The 21356-nt window shown below is 43.4% G+C and overlaps 1 protein-coding gene across 1 annotated transcript in view; it reads right to left on the reverse strand.

The window, feature by feature from the left end:
* Positions 1-579: 579 nt before the first annotated feature.
* Positions 580-21356, reverse strand: part of LOC124612602 (protein amnionless) — a 117909-nt gene continuing 97132 nt past the window's right edge. The window contains exon 8 of the mRNA XM_047140892.1: positions 580-798. Coding sequence (XP_046996848.1) covers positions 673-798 — 126 coding nt within the window. The 3' untranslated portion in view covers positions 580-672. The remainder of the gene's footprint in view (positions 799-21356) is intronic.

Genomic DNA, 21356 nt, shown 5'->3' on the forward strand with positions numbered 1-21356 from the left:
AGGATTAAAACTCGTTTCACATCTCCCCTATTCTCCAGACTTGGCTCCCTCGGACTACTATTTGCTCCTCAATTTGAAGAAATGGCTGATGGGACAAAGATTTTATTCAAACGAGGAGGCGATTGCAGCAACTAATATTCGAAGGGATCAACAAATTAGAACAGCGTTGGACGAAGTGTATAAGTCTACAAGGAGACTATGTCGAAAAATAAAAAATGCTTACCCCTAACACATAAGTAGTTTTTATTTTTGCACAGACTTTTCACACGCCCCTCGTACATGTCTGTGTAGTTTCTTTACGTTTGTGGCGAGATTCTGTGACTTCAAGAGTATGATTCAACGAAGAGATGTGATAACTGTTCCGCGTAAACGTGGTTGTTATACACGTGTGTCTTATGGAAGAAATACACGTAAAACCGTGTACAATTCGTGCGCAGGGAACCACACCCACGAAGGCAATCGAAACCTTATACCGTGAAACAGAAATAGTGATAAACACAGTAGAGGAAAGGGTTAGGACAAGTTTGGTTTGTATATTTAGATCTGAAAATGGCTGCAGGTATAATGAAGGAATGCTGCTGGTGGGCTACTCCTTTTATTTTACTGTTAAGGTAGGACCTGATTTTATTACAAGTTTGCAGAGACAGTAGAGAACGTGGAGCCGGCTCGCGGTCAGACGTCCGAGGAGGCGGCGGCGGCGGCGGCCCCGATGTCGACGTCGACCAGCTCCTGCGTGTCGACGCGGCTCTGCAGCTCCGTGTACGTCGTGGCGGCCGACAGCGCCGACTTGCGCTCCTCCTGCGGGGTAACAACACTTTCATTGTACACCTCACCACGAGGAATGTGTCAAACCTGCAGGGACAACTGACGAATATGTGTTCGTCTGGCTACATGCTAATCATTTACAAGTTGTAGCTGTTTCTGTATTCCCATTCAGCAATTTCTACACGGTATAGATACAGTTGTCAGGCGAAAATAACTTTAAATTACATTTGAAAACGCTCCTGCCGTCCGCCAGACACTTTACACTATTGGCCATTAAAATTGCTACACCAAGAGGAAATGCAGATGATAAACGGGTATTCATTGGACAAATATATTATACTAGAACTGACATGTGATTACGTTTTCACGCAATTTGGGTGCATAGTTTAATCCTTTCAGCAGCAGTGGTCTCTGTATGAAACCACCATTTCATTAATTTTTTTAAGTACCAATGCCTTTCGCACGAAACTACCGATGATATTTCAAGGCAGAGACATCTAGTGGTACACTGAACTAATTCTATGAATGTAGTGTGTTGTAGCAGTCACTTAAAACGTTCAAAAAAGTCGTCGAGGAGATTGTGCTACGTGATTGTAGAAGATATTGAGATGTGTGTGTGTGTGTTTTTTTTTTTTTTTATAGTGATCATGTTGAGACGATCATTGACAGAGAAAGTAACTATATCTCAAGGTATTGTAACGAATTTTGTGTTCATACTAGCGCTATTATGAGCAATTTCGAAAAATTAAAAATATAAATTTATTAAACTTTAGGCCCATTTTTGCTTGTTATTTAGGCTTATTATTTATTTTAGTCACTATGAGTTCATTGAATTTTCGAGATGTGGGACTGTGTCTAGGAAAAAAGATAAATCTTTTGTAAATATATCTCATGAAATTATGAGCAGTTGAAAACTGTATGTCCCAGTGGTTCCAAAGTGAAACCGACTCCTTAATACAATTGAATGTTTAGTTCTTGCCAATTTCTTCATATATTCGTTTCTTACTATGATGATGAAGACGAATTTTGTGAAACATTTTAAAATGAAATTTTTCTTCATATTATTGGGACTCAGAGGGTTAAAGACAAGAAATCGGAATGTTTTACGTTAGAGAGACGGTTGTAAAGGAGAAGATTACATCGAAACGAGCTATTTTTACCCTCGCGTTGGAGGAGACACTAAAAAAGGCGTAGTCGATTGGCAGAGGCGTGAGCTTACTATACGCGCAATTTAACTTGGTCCCTTGCCAGGGCCGGCCGGTATGGCCGAGCGGTTCTAGGCGCTTCAGTCCGGAACCGCGCTGCTGCTACTGTCGCAGGTTCGAATTCTGCCTCGGGCATGGATGTGTGTGATGTCCTTAGATTAGTTAGGTTGAAGTAGTTCTAAGTCTAGGGGACTGATGACCTCATATGTTAAGTCGCATAGTGCTCGGAGCCATTTGAATGCACTTGTATTCATTCACGTTGTCAACTGGTCGTAGACAACCTTCTTTGTGTATTACCGACATCGACGCGGCAGTCAGAGAAAGGTAACGGACGAATCAGAGCAATGTAAACGTTGGACGGTTATAACGACGCGGTGCGGTGGTCAGGTACTACCCATATAAGCAACGTCAATAGTCATTGGTTTTTCAACCACGTGTAATTCGTTTTACGTAAGCAATGAATTACGTAGAATCAGATGCTTTCTCTTTTACGACGTTATCATAAAGAAGGTCGTGGTAGCAATGAAAAGCTAACATCAAATAAAATGTGTTTTCCATAGTACAAAATCAATCAATTAGCACGTAATTCGTTGTGCATTAATTAAAATCAACTGTTTTCTCTTTTTACAACAATACCATAACGAAAATTAAATTCAGATTATTATTCTTTTGTACAACAGTACCGTAACGAAAATGAAACTCATATTATTTTGTTTCCTCTTACACTAATACTACAAAATGCCTATCATTCTATTTGATACATGCTTCATTATGGCGAACCCAGTTTCGCGACACTAGTTCGCACACATGCACATTTACCTTTATGATACTGGCAGCATCGAAAATCCTCTGCGTAAGTTGGTCCACATTATTTACTTGCTGAGAATGAGAAAGTTCCTTCATATAGCCCCAAAAGTAAATCTCCAGTGGATTTAATTGAGGACTGCGTGCTGGCCATCGATGTGGACCAAAACGCGCTATCTATCGTCCTGGAAATCGTCTAATCAAAAACCTTCGTACTCTGAAGAATGTGGGATTGAACACCATCGGAGAGGAACCACATTTTATGACGTACAGCTAACGGAATATCTTCTAATACAGTTGGCAACAATGTTTCCTCTAGAGATGTTCGGTAGTTGTTTCCAGTCAATCGTTCAGGTAAAACATAAGACCCAGTAATGTTGTAAGTAGGCTGTTTATGTTTTCTTATTGGCAACGTTACGTAGCGGTCTGTGTGAGAATCATTGGCTGCGCTGTGTGCAGTCTGTGGCTGGTTTGCGTTGTTGTCTGCCATTGTAGTGTTGGGCAGCGGCAGCTGGATGTGAACAGCGCGTAGCGTTGCGCAGTTGGAGGTGAGCCGCCAGCAGTGGTGGATGTGGGGAGAGAGATGGCGGAGTTTTGAAATTTGTAATACTGGATATTAGGAACTGCTATGTATATTATGATTTTTCAACACTATTAAGGTAAATACATTGTTTGTTCTCTATCAAAATCTTTCATTTGCTAACTATGCCTATCAGTAGTTAGTGCCTTCCGTAGTTTGAATCTTTTATTTAGCTGGCAGTAGTGGCGCTCGCTGTATTGCAGTAGTTCGAGTAATGAAGATTTTTGTGAGGTAAGTGATTTCTGAAAGGTAAGATATAGTTAATTGAAACAATTTGGGAGACAGAAAACATACCGGCCGATTGGAAAACTGCAATTATATGCCCCATCTTTAAGAAGAATGATCCCCTTGTCTGTGATAACTACAGAGGAATTGCCCTACTCGATGTCACGTATAAAATTTTGTCGATGTGTATACTACACAGACTTATTCCCATAACCGAAGAACTGATTGGGGACTACCAATGTGGTTTCCGCACTAACAGATCCACTTTGGATCACTTATTCACATTGAGACAAATAAATGAGAAGGCATGGGAATTTAATGTAGATATCCATATTCTATTTATAGACTTCAAGAAGGCCTATGATAGCATACACCGACAGACACTCTTAAACACCATGAAAGAATTTGAAATACCATTAAAATTAATCAAATTAGTTAAAATGTGTTTGGAAGAAACCATATGCAAAGTTAAGACACCTGCAGGAGAGACTGAAAATTTTAAGGTGTACACTGGACTGAGACAAGGGGATGCCATCTCACCTATTCTATTTAATATTATCTTAGAGAAGATTGATAGAGAATTCACCAAAACTAATCCACAAGGGATCCAACTGCAGGGACAGAACATTACTAGACTTGCTTATGCAGATGATGTAGCCTTAATAAGCACTTCAAAAGCTGAATTAATCAGGATGATGCAAAATTATTACAAAATAGCTGAGAAAGTTGGACTTCATGTGAATGAAGAAAAGACAGAATATCTAGTCATAAGTAAAAAACTCCAAAAGAATACACCACTGACCGTAAATGGTCTCACTTTCAAGGCAGTTGACCACTTCAAGCACTTAGGGAGTCTTTTTAGCAGAGACAATAGAGCAGAAATAGAAATAGACGCCCGTCTAGCAGCAGCTAATAGAACTTTTTACAGCTGTATCAAAATTTTAAGGATGAGATCACTTAGTACTGAATTCAAAATCCGTTTTTATCAGTCAACTATTGTACCAGTAGCATTATATGGATGTGAAGCTATTACATTCAGGAAAAAAGATGAAGAAAAACTGTTGATATTTGAAAGAAAAATACTAAGAAAAATATTTGGACCAATCTTCGATGAAAATATCATGGAGTGGAGGATAAGGAAAAATGAAGAACTACGGGAGCTGTACAAACATAGTACCATTGTGGAAATGTTAAAGAAGAGAAGACTGAACTGGGCTGGTCATGTAGCAAGGATGCCGGAGAACAGACTACCCAAAATAGCATCCACTAAGAAATTAGAAGGAAAGAGAAGAAGAGGAAGACCTCGAATTAGGTGGATGGAGAATATCCGGGAAGATGCAGCTAGGATGGGCATCAACTCTGACTGGACAACAATTTCCCTGGATAGAAATAATTGGAAGAGGCTCGTAGAGCAGGTGTATGGTCGATAAGGCCTTAGCCACGTGTAAAGTAAAGTAAAAGTAAAGTATAGTTTAATGTTACTCAGGGCCATTCTTTTGCAGGGATCTTTGATAGTCAGATTGCGTTGCGCTAAAAATATTGTGTGTCAGTTTAAGCACAGTCAGGTATAATTTTAAAAAGGGGACGTTTCAATGTAATAATCGATTATACTAATCATTGATTATGCCTTCCCATACATTTACGAAAAAGCGGCGGTGAAAATGTGTGGAGCGGATTGTGTACACTCCACGTACGCATTTTATAGAAATTAGTTATTCCGCCGCTAGTGAAACTGCTTCATCTGAGACGGGTATTTTGTTTACAAAACTATGCTGCGCGCCTTCTGACAGAAACCACTCTGAGAATTCTCATCGCGGAGCGATATCTTTCTCTTGGAGCGCTCGTACGCTTCTAGTGTGATAAAGCCACTGGCGCTACTCTTCCAAAGTGCAATGAACGACACTGTGCGGTACACACACTTGTCGGGCGATGCTTCTGGTACTCGGAGTAGGATCTTCGTGGATGCGGTCCAGAATCTGTTGCTCAGCTTCCAATGTACGTTCTTCGCGTTGTGGCCTCTGTCTACTACGCGGCTCAGTAAAGAGACAGTATCTCTCGATCTACGTAAATTAAATAGTACTCTTAAGTCGTATTATGTTATGATTTATTTAATAATAAAATGAAAGCATATCGGAATAGAGAATACATTTCGTATACGGAATTAAATGCAAAAAGGTAAAGATAACTGCTGTGCTTCGTTACGAATGAATTGAAAAATAATCGACTGAAAACAGAGAAATACCATGATACAAACATTAGGTGTACGGCAACAAATGTCGATCGTATAGGAAGTCTTCGTTGTGGAAAGTGTTCCCGATAAATTTGTACTGCTGTTCTTGCAACACCTTTTGCCTCGCCGTAAATTAAGTGAATATCGCATAGTTTAGCAATAGTAAGTCTCCCTTCCATCCTAACGTTTAACAGAATTGTAATAACTTTTGCACAGGTAACTCGACGACTGTTGACGACAGGCGTGTTACAATGACTCGAGCACGCATGCCTTAGTTGTCTGTGTGTTTGCGTCTCACGTTCGTGATATCAATACGCGCAGCGGGAAATAATACGAACCGACTGCTTACGTAAGTGCACCTCTTTTTGGGGGAGGAGACGGAGCAAGACCCCGTTGTGTTTTGGTTCTTTGTAATGAATTCTCCTGGTCTGCTGTGCACAATTTCTGCACAAGTCAATCTAATCTGGGTGCACTGTGCAGGGTCTACTTGTCCGAAAATATTGTCCCAAAGGGAGCTTTTTTTCTGGGACAACCGTAGGAAATAGACGAACATGTTACTAGACTTTTTAAATCAATTACTTCTGTTCTACTAATAGTATTTTTTTGGCAGCTATACCGTTTACAGTCCGCAGCTCGTGGTCTCGCGGTAGCGTTCTCGCTTCCCGAGCACGGGGTCCCGGGTTCGATTCCCAGCGGGGTCAGGGATTTTTCACCTGCCTCGGGGTGACTGGGTGTTGTTGTGTCATCTTCATCATCATCATTCATCCCCAGTACGGTCGGAGGAAGGCAATGGCAAATCACCTCCACTAGGACCTTGCTTAGTACGGCGGTGCGGGTCTCCCGCATCGTTCCCTACGCTCTGTTACGGAGTATGGGACTTCATCATCATACCGTTTACACCCTGTATACACAAACCTTCCTCGTGAATCAGTCTGTTAGTGAAAACTGTATCAAAATCCCTACGCCATTAGCTCGAACATATAATAATTATTTTTACTTACAGTATTGTGGTCGTGAATTTCGCAGTTCATCCTAAATGTACTCTTATGATACTGCACAAATACGATTAGAGGGACGACAATACATTGGCACGTAAATGTAACGATCCCAACGTTCCCGAAGAGTCTTCAGGTTACGAACTTAATCCACTCATCTGTAGAAAAAATTATTTCTTGACCTTAACTACATTGCCTCGGAAGATTATACCATGGGATAAAATGGAAATGCCGTGTGGCTAAGGCCTCCCGTCGGGTAGACCGTTCGCCTGGTGCGAGTCTTTCGAGTTAACGCCACTTCGGCGACTTGCGTGTCGGTGGGGTGAAATGATGATGATAACCACAACACAACACCCAGTCCCTCAGCGGAGAAAATCTCCGACCCAGCCGGGAATTGAACCCGCGCCGTTAGGCATGACATTTCGTCGCGCTGACCACTCAGCTACCAGGGGAGGACATATCATGGGATAGTACTGAGTGAACCGACATGCTACGGGCCTAGAAAAATAAGTAGAACCAAACTAGTGAGTTCAAAAACAGTTCAGCCAACTTGTTCGATGGGACACTGAAGATGATCGGTGGGTGTACTCAAGTGAACGTCGGAGTAGTAACGGAAAAGCATCAGTGCCCATATTAGCACCAAAATGGAAGCCGACGTAGAGAAGGATGACATGGTGAATTCCGCCGTCAGACACTGTTTTCTTTAGGAAGTTAGTGCTAGGGTTCCTCCTTTCCGTCGGGTCACATGACACATACTGAAACAAATAGCCAAAGAGCAGATAATCAGCTAAAACCGCTCAAAGGGGGAAAGGCTATGGAAATTATGGACTATCTGTAGTATTTTAAATAAAATTGCGCGAAAGAACTTGTTCCCCTTCTACCGCCAGTTTATTGTAGATTGATAGAGTACAGAAGTGCTCCAAGCGACTGGAAAGACGAGTCATTCGCGTTTTCAACATGTGGGAGATCCTTACCAGGTAGTAATAATAATGGAGAAAAGATTCAATGGAGAGTGAATCATTTCGTAATTGGTTCGTTTAGTAATCGCGGGAATGTCACGGAAATTGTCATGAAATTTTAACAACAAACGCTATAAGAGAGACCTAGTCCATTACGGATAGATTTACTACTGAAAATCTGAGAGGAGACGTTCTAAAACGACTTAGGTAATATCTTGTTTCCTCCTCCATACATTACGCAAAACGACCATGGCGGTACAATCAGAGATAATTGAGCTCATACAAAGTCTTAGCAATAGTCGTTCCTGCAACGAAAGATTCGCAAATAGAACAAGAATTGGGGATGTTCGTCTCTAAAGAGTCGTACTAGTTACCGTATCGGACGGATGGACATCGAATGTCCACCGAGAAATGTTGATGAACACTCAGCAACCATTGTCGATAGAACACAAGACGTTCAAGTAGCGATATATTACGAAAAATGTTCCCGCCGCGTTCTCTTGTGCGATAAACCTACGTAGGACGCGCTTTTTGTTTTGGACGATGTGGCTATGAATCCGTTCCAGGCGATCCCTTTCCTTGTAACGACTGTTGCTTTTATGGGGGAAGGGGCGCTTTGCCTCACTGCTAGAAGAGTCTTCAAATAATGGGAAAACTACTGTACAGACTTCTCTGGCCTGAGAATCCCCCAGATTGTAAAGTAATTGAACATCTGTGTGAACGTCTCGATTATAGTCTCCACTGCGTGTATCATTCTCAGCGCATCCTTGAACAAGTTTCGTTAGCAGGTAGCTTTATCGACGTTGTAGCTCCAGAGACGTGAGATGTATCAGTAGCCGCCAACACTACCAGCCGTTCTAGTTGGTTCAAATGGTTCTGAGCACTATGGGAGTTAACATCTGAGGTCATCAGTCCCCTAGAACTTAGAACTACTTAAACCTAACTAACCGAAGGATATCACACATATCCATGTCCGAGGCAGGATTCGAACCTGCGACTGTAGCGGTCGCGCGGTTCCAGACTGAAGCTCCTAAAACCGCTCGGCCACAACGGTCGGCGTCGGTCTAGTTGCTGAGTAGGCTGCAAACGATAGGCACTCTGGACACTTGTCATGTAACAAGAAATGCGAGTCCATAAAATATAAGAAAAAGTAAGAGCGATGTTCTTAATACTCGCAGAACGATATATCATTTCAAAGTTGCATCAGGTTTTCTCAATGTATCTCTGACGCCTTGGAAACTCAAGGACTACGGAGGTGTGAAATCGTTAGCAGTGGCAAAAACCCCATCTTCATGCGCGGCTCTTCTATTTACATAGTCTTTAGATCCTCTACAAGGTCTTGTACAGAATGATAACCAAATGCATCCCTCTAGGGTCTTCAATAGGATTATAACTAACACCTTGAGACTCTTTAAAGGATCACTGTGAATTCCATCTAGGTGGTGGTGGTGGTGGTGGTTAGTGTTTAACGTCCCGTCGACAACGAGGTCATTAGAGACGGAGCGCAAGCTCGGGTTAGGGAAGGATTGGGAAGGAAATCGGCCGTGCCCTTTCAAAGGAACCATCCCGGCATTTGCCTGAAACGATTTAGGGAAATCACGGAAAACCTAAATCAGAATGGCCGGAGACGGGATTGAACCGTCGTCCTCCCGAATGCGAGTCCAGTGTGCTAACCACTGCGCCACCTCGCTCGGTCCATCTAGGAAAGTTGTACTCTGTTCACATATTTATCCTGACACAACATACATTTTGTGCGTGACAGTCATTTACGTTCCGCTCCCAGCTGCGGCCAGAGACTCACTGGCTGTGTGACAACGGAGCTGGCGCACGATCCCGTGCAGGGTGAAGACAGCATGTGAGGTGGGCGTAGCCGCTGACGTCATACCACTGATAAGTACCACAGCTGGCCGCCTGGCAGCCGCTCTCTCGTCTGTCCTGTGAAGCTTTTTGTCTACGGGCCACGCGATTACTCTGAACTCAGCGTTGTCTATTTACGTTTCTCGACTCTCTGGGTAGATTTATCACGCTTTACGGCAACCTTCTCTGTATTCTGGATTTTGCTTCTAATCAGCAAGCCAAGCCTGACGCCAACAACCAAACACAATTGTCCTTTGCATCCACTAGTATCTGTGACACCGTACAAGAGACCACAAATTTTGTTTTTACAGTTGTGTATAAAATTAAGGACGAAAGTTACTTTCACATGACGAGTCACTGCCAAATAACATAGCTCGACCGTACATAGAAAGAGTGTTGATCACCTCGGACGGCAATGCAAGCTCTGCTACGTGCTCGAATCAAGTTCGATATTGCTCCTGGATGCATTCGGTGTTCCCACCTCTCGTCATATGAGGCTACGTCCAGCACTGTCGAAAATGGTCATTTCGGTGGTCCAGATTTTATGGTGTGTGGAGGTATAATGTTGCGTGGGCGCACTGACCTCCAAATCACTTAAGACGGTACACTCACCGGTCAAGGTTACTGCAAGACTGTACTTCCTTCCCATGTAAGTCTTTTCAGGGTCCAATTCGGCCTTGACTTCATTTTTACGAAAGACAATGCGCGACCGCATCGAACAGCTCAGGAAGATGGGCTCTCGGAACAAGAGGATATTTCGCGATCTGACTGGACTGCCCGCTCCTGCGACTTAAATCGGCTTGAACAAGTGTGGGATGGGTTGGGAGGCGTACTGGAGCACGTCCACATGCATCATCGACCATCCAGCAGTGGCCAACCGCACTGGTGGAGGAGTGGGGCACCATACCACTCTCCTTACCAACTCTGTCCACAATGTCGGGCCGCATTTCAGAGCATGCGTTGCTGCCTGTGGTGTTTACACACCCCACTAAGAACCACGTCCCGCCGTTTGTAATGTCCAGGGGACCATCTCAAAACTTCACTGGACTTCAGAGCAATTATTGCCTTTGAATGAGGTTTATTTCCGTTCGTCTCACTGCGTATTTCTTTTGATGACCTTCTGTATTACACTCCAGCAGTTCTTTCTATGTACGGTCCAAGTTTCATCGAGCCACGAGTATGTTAATTGACAGAGATACTACATGCGAAAATTAGGAGGATGAGTCAAATGAAAACCTTAAATTTGTAATAACAAATCGAAATTTCGCACCGTTATCCTATAAGTTGGTAAGCGTGCTACAAACAGTGTGCAGAATGGCCTGTAGGAGGCAGCATAGTGCAGATGCACACATACCATCGCAGTATCAGTCTAAAGATGACCGCCCCATTTACGACTTGCACCAGGGAAGAACAGCGTTCAGTTATTCGGTTTTTGCGTAGTGAAGGTGTGAAACCTATTGAAATTCATCGACGAATGAAGGTTCAGTACGGTGATGCATGTTTGTCACAGCAGCAAGTCTACGAATGGAGTAGGAAGTTCGCAAATAGTGTGACTTCAGTTGAAGATGCTCCTCGTTCAGGTCAGGCACAACGAGTTGTGACTCCACAGAACATTGCAGCAGTTGAAACCATAGTGAAGATAAACCACTGATTGACACTCAGTGACATTGCAGCATATTAACAGATTAGTCATGGGTCAGCACACCACATTGTGCATGATGTGCTCCAATTTTCAAGGTGTCTACAAGATGGGTGCCACGGCAGCTGACTGCTGAAATGAGAGAACGACGTGTTGATGCTTGTGAAGAACTTCTTCGCCGCTTTCAACGAAAAGGTGATGGCTTCCTTGCAAGAATCGTTACTGGGGACAAAACCTGGGTCCACTTCCACCAATCGGAAACGAAGAGAGCGAGCAAGGAATGGGGCCATTCCTCATCACCAAAACCAAAGAAGTTTCAAACAGAACCATCAGCAGGGAAGGTTCTGCTGACTCTCTTTTGGGACGAAAAAGGCGTCATTTTGGAGCATTACATGCCTAGAGGGACCACTGTTACCAGTGTATCATACACAAATCTCCTAAAAAATCATCTGCGGCCTGCAATCAAATAAAAACGACGTGGATTGCTGCCGGCAGGTGTCCTTTCACAACATGACAATGCAAAGCCCCATACTGCCCGTACAACAGTTGCAACGATCACAGGCCTGCATTTTGAGTGTCTTCCTCATCCACCATACTCACCAGACCTTGCCCAAAGTGATTTCCATATGTTTGGACCACTCAAAGACGCAATGGGAGGAAAGCAGTTCCGTTGCGATGAAGAGGTACGCTACGCGCTGCATGAGTGTTTGTACGGACTATCAAAAGATTTTTTTTTTCTAAACGAATTTATGCACTTTGTAAGCGCTGGAGGATTTGCATTGAGCGTGGAGGAGATTATGTTGAAAAGTGATACGGCTTTGTACCACTTCTGCACAGTAAATATCATTTTAAAATATTTAAGGTTTTTATGTGACTCACCCTTGTACATTTGTCATTTAGTTCTGCACCCCAGAGCAGTTACGTCCGAGTAGGATACATAAATATTGAGGATGGATCGGAAAGGGCCCAGATCATAGGCTTGACCGAAAGACGGCGTTACTGGCAGCCATACAAAATTGGTTGGGAAGTTATATGCAACCACACGAAATTGCCGTCTAACACTTTCGTCCAATGGTTGCTACAAAGTAAGAGAGTCTAAGCCACTTTGAGCAACAAAAAGAGTTTCTAAAGGAATCAGAAAAACGCCCTTCTTCGAGGCGATACTCCATCCTCACTGTTGTGTAACATCTACGTGAGCAGCCATCCAGTGGGAGTCAGCACAAGATCTCCCCATTTTGAGGAAATGTAAGTATAGTTGTCAACAGTACTTGAAGATGAGTAAAAGTATCATTACGTGAATCACCCGAAGTCCAGCCCCAGCGTAACACAAATCTGCACATATCAATTGAGGAACAGAAGCTAATAGAAGCTGAAGATAATTTGAGGAGATCAACTGTTTCTTGATTGTGACGCATCAAAGTACGTGAGGGTGAAGCACGATGGCAGCCTCCACTCCGAAGCCCACGAAAATTATCGTGTAATCCCGAAATAACATCTTCAGCACTGCAGCTAGTAGCACCTGAGTTGCCCACCCTGTTGCTCTCCGCAAGTTAGCCTCTGCTCCGCAGCGGAATACTCTGTACGATTCGGGAGGAATTTCGCTCATAAAAAAGATTTACACTGCTCTGACAGAGCGAACTGTACTGGGTTGGTGCATAAGTTCGTAGCGCTATTCCATTAGTTTAATAAACACAACATATACACATAATAGAGACTTAATCAATCAACATCTATAACATATTCTCCTTCACTGTTTCAACAGTGCTCTCTAAAGTACTGGAGGGGACTAGGAAATGCCGTTAAGGTCCTAGACCCGATGAAGGTAAACCCCTGATCTACACCTCCACGCGGTAGAGAGTGGGCAACGTCACTTCATGTGATGGCTAACGTAGACAGGGACCAAGGGATGACTAGGATAAGTCACCACCCCAGCATCTGCTGGACAGGGCACCCCCTTGCCCTGAAAATGAAAATCATTTCCAAAGGCAGAGGAACCAGCTGATGGTCAACGGCATAGGATGTGGAAGGCAACGGGAAACCACCACATTAAAGAACTACGGTTATCCTAAGCATCATCAGTAAATCATATCAGTACCTTCTGTAAAATTTTCCGGAGATAAAATAGTCCCCCAATCGGATCTCCAGGTGGGGACTGCAAAAGATACAGACAACGTGAAGGGAAAATATCCCAATTTTAACATAGCCGCTTGGAATGTGAGAACACTGCTTCAGTGTAGTAAGTTAGAAAATGTAAAACTTGAAATGGAGCGACTGAAAATCGATATCCTAGGCTTATAGGAGATGAGATGGCCCCATCCAGGTGATTTCTGGTCTGGAGAATACAGAGTCATTCACACCGGAACTGACCAAGATAGACCAGGAATGGCAGGAGTTGGAATAATTTTAAGGAAAAACTATAGCTCACGTGTCAAGGGATATGTGCAATATAGCTCTCGAATAATACTAGTCAAACATGAAACTAAACCAAAGGACACTACGATAATTTCAAATATACATGCCAACATCCAAAGAAGAAGATGCAGTCACTGACGAAATATACGAAGAAATAACTAATGCGATGAGAAATGTTAAGGGAGATGAAAACCTGATTGCCATGGAGGACTGGAATGCGATTGTGGGTGAAGAACCGGAGGAAGAACTTGTTGGCAAATATGGACTTGGAAGAAGAAATGAAAGAGGAGATCAACTTATCGCTTCGAGGAACCAATTACTTGTTGGAAACACACTTTTCCAACATCACAAACGAAGAAGATACACATGGAATGCCCCTGGAGACCTGAGGAGACAACAGATTAATTACATTCTAGTGAAAGCACGTTTTAGGAACTTGATAAAAGATTGCAGGAGCTATCCACCTGCAGACATAGGCAGTGATCATTACCTGGCCCTGATGAAAAGTTCACTGAGATTCAAACGTTTGAAGAAGAAGCCAGTAAAACTTAAATGGGAACTAGAAAAACTAAAAACTGAGGTTCTGGCAAAGCGCTATGCTCATGAAACAGACAACCTAGCTAAGAATTTTCAACATGGTGAAGTAAATGAAGACGGGGATCAAATTAAATCTGATATATTCAAAGCAGCAGAAAAGATACATGGAAGGACTGAACCCAAAAAAAGAGGGAATGGATTAGAGCAGATATAACTGAGTTTATAGAAAACAGGAGATAATGCAAAAATGCAACTAATGAACAAGGAAAAGCTGAGTACAGAAGACTAAGGAATTTAGTTAATAGAGAAGCTAGGAAAGCAAAAGAAAATTTCTTGTAGAAATATGCAGAGAAGTGCATGAAAATATGCAAAACGGGAGAACTGATTTAGCCTACAGAAGAGAAAATTTTTTAACAAACGTAAATCAACACTCTCAGGCACAATAGAAAATAAAGAGGAGAAAATGCTGTTTGGTGAAGACATGGTGAAGATATGCAAAGAATACATAGAAGAGTTGTATGCCGGAACACCTCTTTTGGAGGAAGTCGTAATAGGAAGAGAAGAGCAATTAGACGAAGATGACAAGGAAGATGACATTATGTGAGAAGAATCTGACAGAGCTCTAAAAGAGTTAGGAGGAAAACAAAGCAACGGATATTGATGACATCCCTGCAGAACTAATAAAGAATGCTGCTAACAACAATAAAATGATGCTGCTTAAAACTTATTAGGTCCATCTATAACAGAGGAGAGATATCGACAGATTTCCACAAATGTATCATTGTTCCTATACCAAAGAAGGCAGCAGCTACAAAATGCGAACAGTACCGAACTATAAGCCTAATATCACACGCATCAAAAATTCTCATAAAAATAGTTTTGAAGAGAATTGAAGAGAAGGTGGAGGATATGCTGAGTGAAGATCAGTTTGGTTTCAGAAGGGGTTGGGAACAAGAGAGGAGATTCTGGCACTGAGATTCGTTATCGGAAAGCAATTACAGAAAATTAAAGCAACTTATATTGCCTTTGTAGACATGGAAAAGGCATTTGATAACGTTATCTGGCAAGAGATGTTCAGAGTGCTGAGGAAAAGTGGAATAAAGTACAAAGACATCCGTGTGATACTCAGTTTCTATAAGAATGAGGTGGCAGTGATTAGGAACTGTCACCATGAACAAGAAGCAAATATTAGAAAAGGGGTAAAGCAAGGGTGTGTTCTCTCTCCTCTCATATTCTATTGTTACATCCGGGAAGCTATAGACCAAGTTCGAGAAACTACTGAGGTGGGGATCAAAATTAATGGGCAGAAGACAGACATGCTACGTTATGCAGATGATATTGTTATAGTCACGGAGACAAAAGAAGATCTAGAGGAAGTCGTCAGAACAATGGAAAAAATTCTATGCAATCAGTATGGAATGAGAATAAACAAGGAAAACACTGAAGTGATGGTATGCAGTACAGGAGCAGAATATGAACCTCTGAGAATCAGAATTGGAAAGAGGAGCTGGAAGTGATAAAGGAATTTATTTACCTGGGAAGAAAAATCACAAGAGATGGAAGAAGGCGCAAAGAAATTGCGACCAGGATACAAAAGGCCAAAATTGCATTTAATCGGAGAAGGAACTTACTCACCAGCAATAACATCAGTCTGAAAATAAAGAAACGTATCATGAAAGGTTTCGTTTGGAGTGTGGCCCTATACGGATGTGAAACTTGGACAATTGTAAGAGGAGAGAAGACGACTAGAGGCCCTGGAGATGTGGTGCTATAGAAGGATGATGAAGATCAGCTGGAGAGACAAAGTAACAAATGAAGAGGTGCTTAGAAGATTACAGGAAACCAGATCTCTGTGAAGGAACATCCAGACAAGAAGAGACAAACTTGTAGGGCACATCCTACGACACAACAACATCACTGGAACAACAGCAGGAGGAGCTATTTAGGGAAGGAATCGGCGGGGGCGACCAAGGATATCATACATGCAACAGATCATGAAAGACGTTGGATGTAACACATACGTGTAAATGAGGAGGAAGGCAGACAGAAGGGAGGAATGGCGCTCTGCTGCAAACCAACCTCAAGGTTGAACACTAAAAGAAAGAAGATTTCAACAGTCTGGCAATGCTGTGGTAACTTTTCGATTCTGTGATTGTGAAATCAAGTGATATTGAGGCGAAGAACTCGTCGAGTCATATTCGGAGCGAATTTTCATCCGGAAAGGAAGTTTCTTGAAGTTTGTTTTATAGAGAGCGGAAAAGGGGAAAATTTGAGGGCGCAAGATCAGTGAATAAGATAGGTGAGGGATGACTTCCCAACCCAACTCCTGTATAGTGCTTTCTTGGAAGACTGGCAGAATGCGGGTGTCCGTTATCGTGGAGTTGTTCTTGGAGTGCGTCTGAAAGACGTCTCAGTTGTTGGCAACAAATGTCAGCTATGATGGTTACACCTCGGAGAAGCAATTCGTATTACACCGCACTAGCGTCGTTCCACCAGAAGCATAACATTTTCTTTTGTGGATGCACGTAGGTCTTTGTACAGGGAGTTGCTGCTTTGTTTGCGCTCAACTATTCCTTTCTTTTCCTTATGTTAGCATAAAGCCACTATTTCTCGTCACCAGTGACTATACACGATAGGAATGGTCGTTGTTTTTCACGAGCCAATTGATGACGATCAAGCAGAGATGTACCCGTTGATTTTGTTATTTTGGCTCAGAGCTTGCGATAACCATATACCCGAATTTTGAATCTTCACCATTGCAAGCAAATGTCGCACGATAATGCAATGGTCACAGTTCATCACATTTGCCAGTTCTCGAGTACACTGACGTGGATTATTGTGGATTAATGCGTTTAAACGATCTTCATCAAGCCCAGAAAGTCTTGTAGGGTCACTAAGGTCAAAACGATCCTCCTCAAAACGAGAAAACCATTTTCTTGCCGTGCTCTGTCCGAAGACTTTATCCTCGTACACGGTGCAAATGTTTCTGGCTGCTTCCACTCCTGTTACCCCTCCACTGAACTCAAACAGAAGAATATGTCGGAAATGTTATTTCTCCACTTGGAACTCGATTTCACAGCATCCACAACTCCACTCACAATCTCCAAGTGACAGCATGTGAACTCAAATAGTAACAATGTACTACGACTAAGAAAATGACAATAGATAAATAAATCCATAGCAACCGGAATAACAACATGCAAAACAAAAGCGCTACGAATTCATGCACTATGATCATAACAGGCCGTCTGCAGCAACTGCAGCCAAAATTGCATATACTTCATAAGAATAATACCCGCAGAGGAACAATGCGAGAGATCGACATGAAAAAGCAGAGAAACTTACTCTAGGCATCCGCCTAAGTTCTGAAAAAGAAATCCTGAAGATTGCGGAGGCTAGTCCTTTACATCACAGATGTCGTTGCATCGAGCTGTGGCGAAATATAGCTACTGGATGTTGGTCTGAGGATATCAATGGGAACTTCATGCTGGCCACGATATACCCTATGGGACGTGGATGACACTGAACGTATGGAGGGTTGGAGTGACATGGTCCAAGGAAAACCTGGAGCAGCGGACAAACATCACTGGAGAGTCACCCGGTAGCTGTTGGGGGCCTCAAAGAGCAACTCACCTTGTCTGCCGCAGGCATCACGAACCTTACACAATCAACCATCTGCTGAAAGAGGATGAAAGAACTATCCATGCACCAAAATTTAGTGCTGTACTGTCAGTTTCAAATCTGTCTTTATTTTATATGGATTTTTCTCATCTTTTATTTCTGCTGTTTGTGTACTCCGTTTCGTTAGTTCATATTGTTTTCATCTACAATTACTTGTGTTTGTATCTATGATCTCCTTTGCTTGTACTACGGAACCACGGTGCGAATGCACTTGGCGTTCCATGGACATTATCGGAGACACGCGGTGACGTTATAGTAAAAAAGTTGTCTGTTAGTATAGTAGACGTCAATCTGATGGACTTCAAAAGTACAGTAGACGTCAGTCTGATGGACTTCAAACTGGTTCAAATGGCTGTAAGCACTATGGAACTTAACATCTGAGGTCATCAGTCCCCTAGACTTAGAACTACTTACACCTAACTAACCTAAGGACATCACACACATCCATGCCCGAGGCAGGATTCGAACCTGCGACCGTAGCAGCCGCGTGGCTCCGGACTGAAGCGCCTAGAACCGCTCGGCCACGGCGGGCGGCTGATGGACTTCAAGTGCACTGGTAAACACATGAGCACACTTAAGCAACCTCGCTCTTAGATGAAATAGCATTGTGGTCGACTGGTATAGTCGTTTGCTCATCATTTATTTTAGTCCGCCCCCGCTAGCTGAATGGTCAGCGTGACGGATTGCCAATCCTCTGGGCCGGGGTTCAATTCCCGACTGGGTCGGGGAGTTTTCTCCGCCGAGGGACTGGGTGTTGTGTTGTCCTCTTTATCATCCTATCATCCTCATCAATTGCAGGTCGCCAACGTGGCGTCAAATTGAAAGACCGGCACCCGGCGAACAGTCTGCCCGACGGGGGGCCCTAGCCATAGTATTCAATTTTTTAACAAAAAAAAAAAAAAAAAAAAAAAAAAAAAAAAAATTCATTTTTACATCCCCTACCGGATATAAGTTCCTCTAGACTCTTCCACGCATAAGGATGAGCTCTAATTATCCATGTACCTCCTAAATGTTTTCCAAGGTATCTGCCCATCTCCTGTTAGGTCTTTTACCTTTGATGCCCTGTGGTCATGGTCCCTTCTTCTCCCCGACCAAATAGTCTGCAAACCACACTCATTGTAAACGTCCCTTCTGAGGCATACCGGAGGCTTACATTTGAAAATCGTATTTAGTTTACAAAAAACAATACTAACCAGTTTTACTCTCGTGTTTATTTCTTTGGCTGCCTATAATCGTTTTCTTAGCTGTTCTGCGTACACAAAATCAACCACTGGTGCTACGAATTCATTGCAAAACGTGTGCTGTTTTATTTTCGATATATTAGTTAGATTCGCGGCATGCTGTACTTCTTGCTCGTCCAGCCGATCACAGGAGTGCTGATCTGGCGCACGTCTTTGGCCGAAGGGTGGGGTCAACAGCCTTTTGAGCTGCAGCTACTGCCATTCCGGGTTGACGTCGGGCGGCGGGAGACGGAAGTACTCTGGACACAACGAGAAAACATCATCCGGAAGTCAGAGCCGTGGCCACAGGGAGTGGTCGGGCAGCCAACAGTCAACGCCGGGCGTGCCTGTTCTGGGTGGCGGCGACCGGGGTTCATGAACCGGGCTGTGCCTGGAGATGTGGGCAGCAGAGAGGGCGATACGGAGACATCAAGGAAAGCCTCTACTGGTAGCCGTGCTTCGATGGGCTGACGAGTCGAGGGATGGAGCTGAGTCTGACTGAGTTGAGGCATTGACCCGACTCGTCTGAAGCAGCGTAGCAAGCCGAAGGCATCGCGGTGGCCGAGTAGCGGCGGTTAGAGAGGAAGTACACACAATCATTCGGTGGACAGCCAACGAATACGCAGCCTACTGCACAGCTGGTGTGCCGAGGAGCCGAAACTGGGACTCCACTAATGATTGACTTTGTGCTGGGCCGCAGAGTATGGACTCAACAGGCCAGGGGGGCGGTTGGTGTCCCTCCCGGGTGAGAGGACGGCGATGTCAGAAGATAAGCAGACAGGGGCTTTCCGTATTACAAGAGGAACATTGACAGTGTGCTTTGGTGACTGACAGTCGAATATTGGTCGGTTGAGTTCGTTCACACGGTATTTAGTGTACAAGCAGAGTACACCGGGTGTAACGATTTCCCAGTCACGTTCCACATGACAGGGCCGTGTGCTCAGTGTGGTGTGTTGAGCTTACTGTGCTTGCTTGCGCACTGGGTGTACGGTTGTTTCCTCGGAACGAGAGTTTTGTTTACCCGTCTGTTGTTATTATGCTGTGAGTGTAACCAGAATTCTATATGCTGTTGTACAGAGAATTGTAATTGTCAACTTTGCCTAGATAATATTCAGTTGTTTCGTAGTAGTGTTGCTAATAGTGGCAGCGGTGAAGGTCGTGGTTGGTAGATCTAGCTCAAGTCTTAACGTACGTCTTTCTTTCTTTTGCTGGTGCCTTGTCCCGCGGTTGCGCAGGGTCGGCAGGGTTGGGAACGGATTGGCAAGGTTAGTTTGGAAGGGGTGGGCGGATGCCCTTTCTGCCGTCACCCCGTACCTCCCAGGACAGAATTAGTGTAACCCAGCTGTCTGCGTCTAGTGTAATCCATGGGATAGTGCGAACGTGTTCAGATGCCTGCGAGTCGTGTAACTGAGGCGCAACGTGTGGACCAGCCCGGTATTCACCTAGTGGGACGTGGAAAACCGCCTAAAAACCACATCCAGGCTGGCCGACACACCAGCCGACATCGGTAATCCGCCGGGCGGATTCGATCCGGGGCCAGCGCGCCTACCCGAGTCCAGGAAACAGCGCAGTAGCGCTCTCGGCTAACCTGGCGGGTTTTCAAGTCTTAACGTATGTAATCCAAATTAAATCTGAGGGCTGTTTTTCTGATCTACTGTTTTTTTTAAGTGGTTCTGTATGGAAGTTGTTTTCATTTCGTATTTTTTTTTTTTTTTTTTTTTTTTTGCCGAAAGGGCGAATATTGAGAACTGTCTGAGTTCTTGTTGTTGCCACACAATTTAGTATTGTTGGGGCGGTGTTAATTTGAAACTGTTTCATCACTGTGCTAAAGAAATTCTTATTCATTTATTGTATTAATCTGTCGCCCATGCTTCAGGAACTATGACTGGTCCACATACTAAAATTCAGTTTGTCAACTTGCTATTTTGTTAATTACTGGGGAAGGTATTTTAGGTTTAATAAATATTGTTTGCCAAAGTGAGTCCACATCTGCACAACCCCCAGTCCGAACCCAACCCCACTAAAACCGTCACTATAATTATTTTTATCTTTTTTCTGTTTGAGGTCTACTGTCAAACTTGAATTGCTAGAAATTTATTCTAGAAATTATCTGCGCTACAGGCAAATCACTCAATATCATCAGGAACCGTAAGATGGTATATGGAATACCATATGCATTCCTTTTTCATTTTATTTCTTGTAATAATGCTGAGAATAGTTCTCGTGATATGAGGTCTCCTTTGCTGA

Source organism: Schistocerca americana, chromosome 4 (genome assembly GCF_021461395.2).
Source record: "Schistocerca americana isolate TAMUIC-IGC-003095 chromosome 4, iqSchAmer2.1, whole genome shotgun sequence".
NCBI lineage: Eukaryota > Metazoa > Arthropoda > Insecta > Orthoptera > Acrididae > Schistocerca > Schistocerca americana.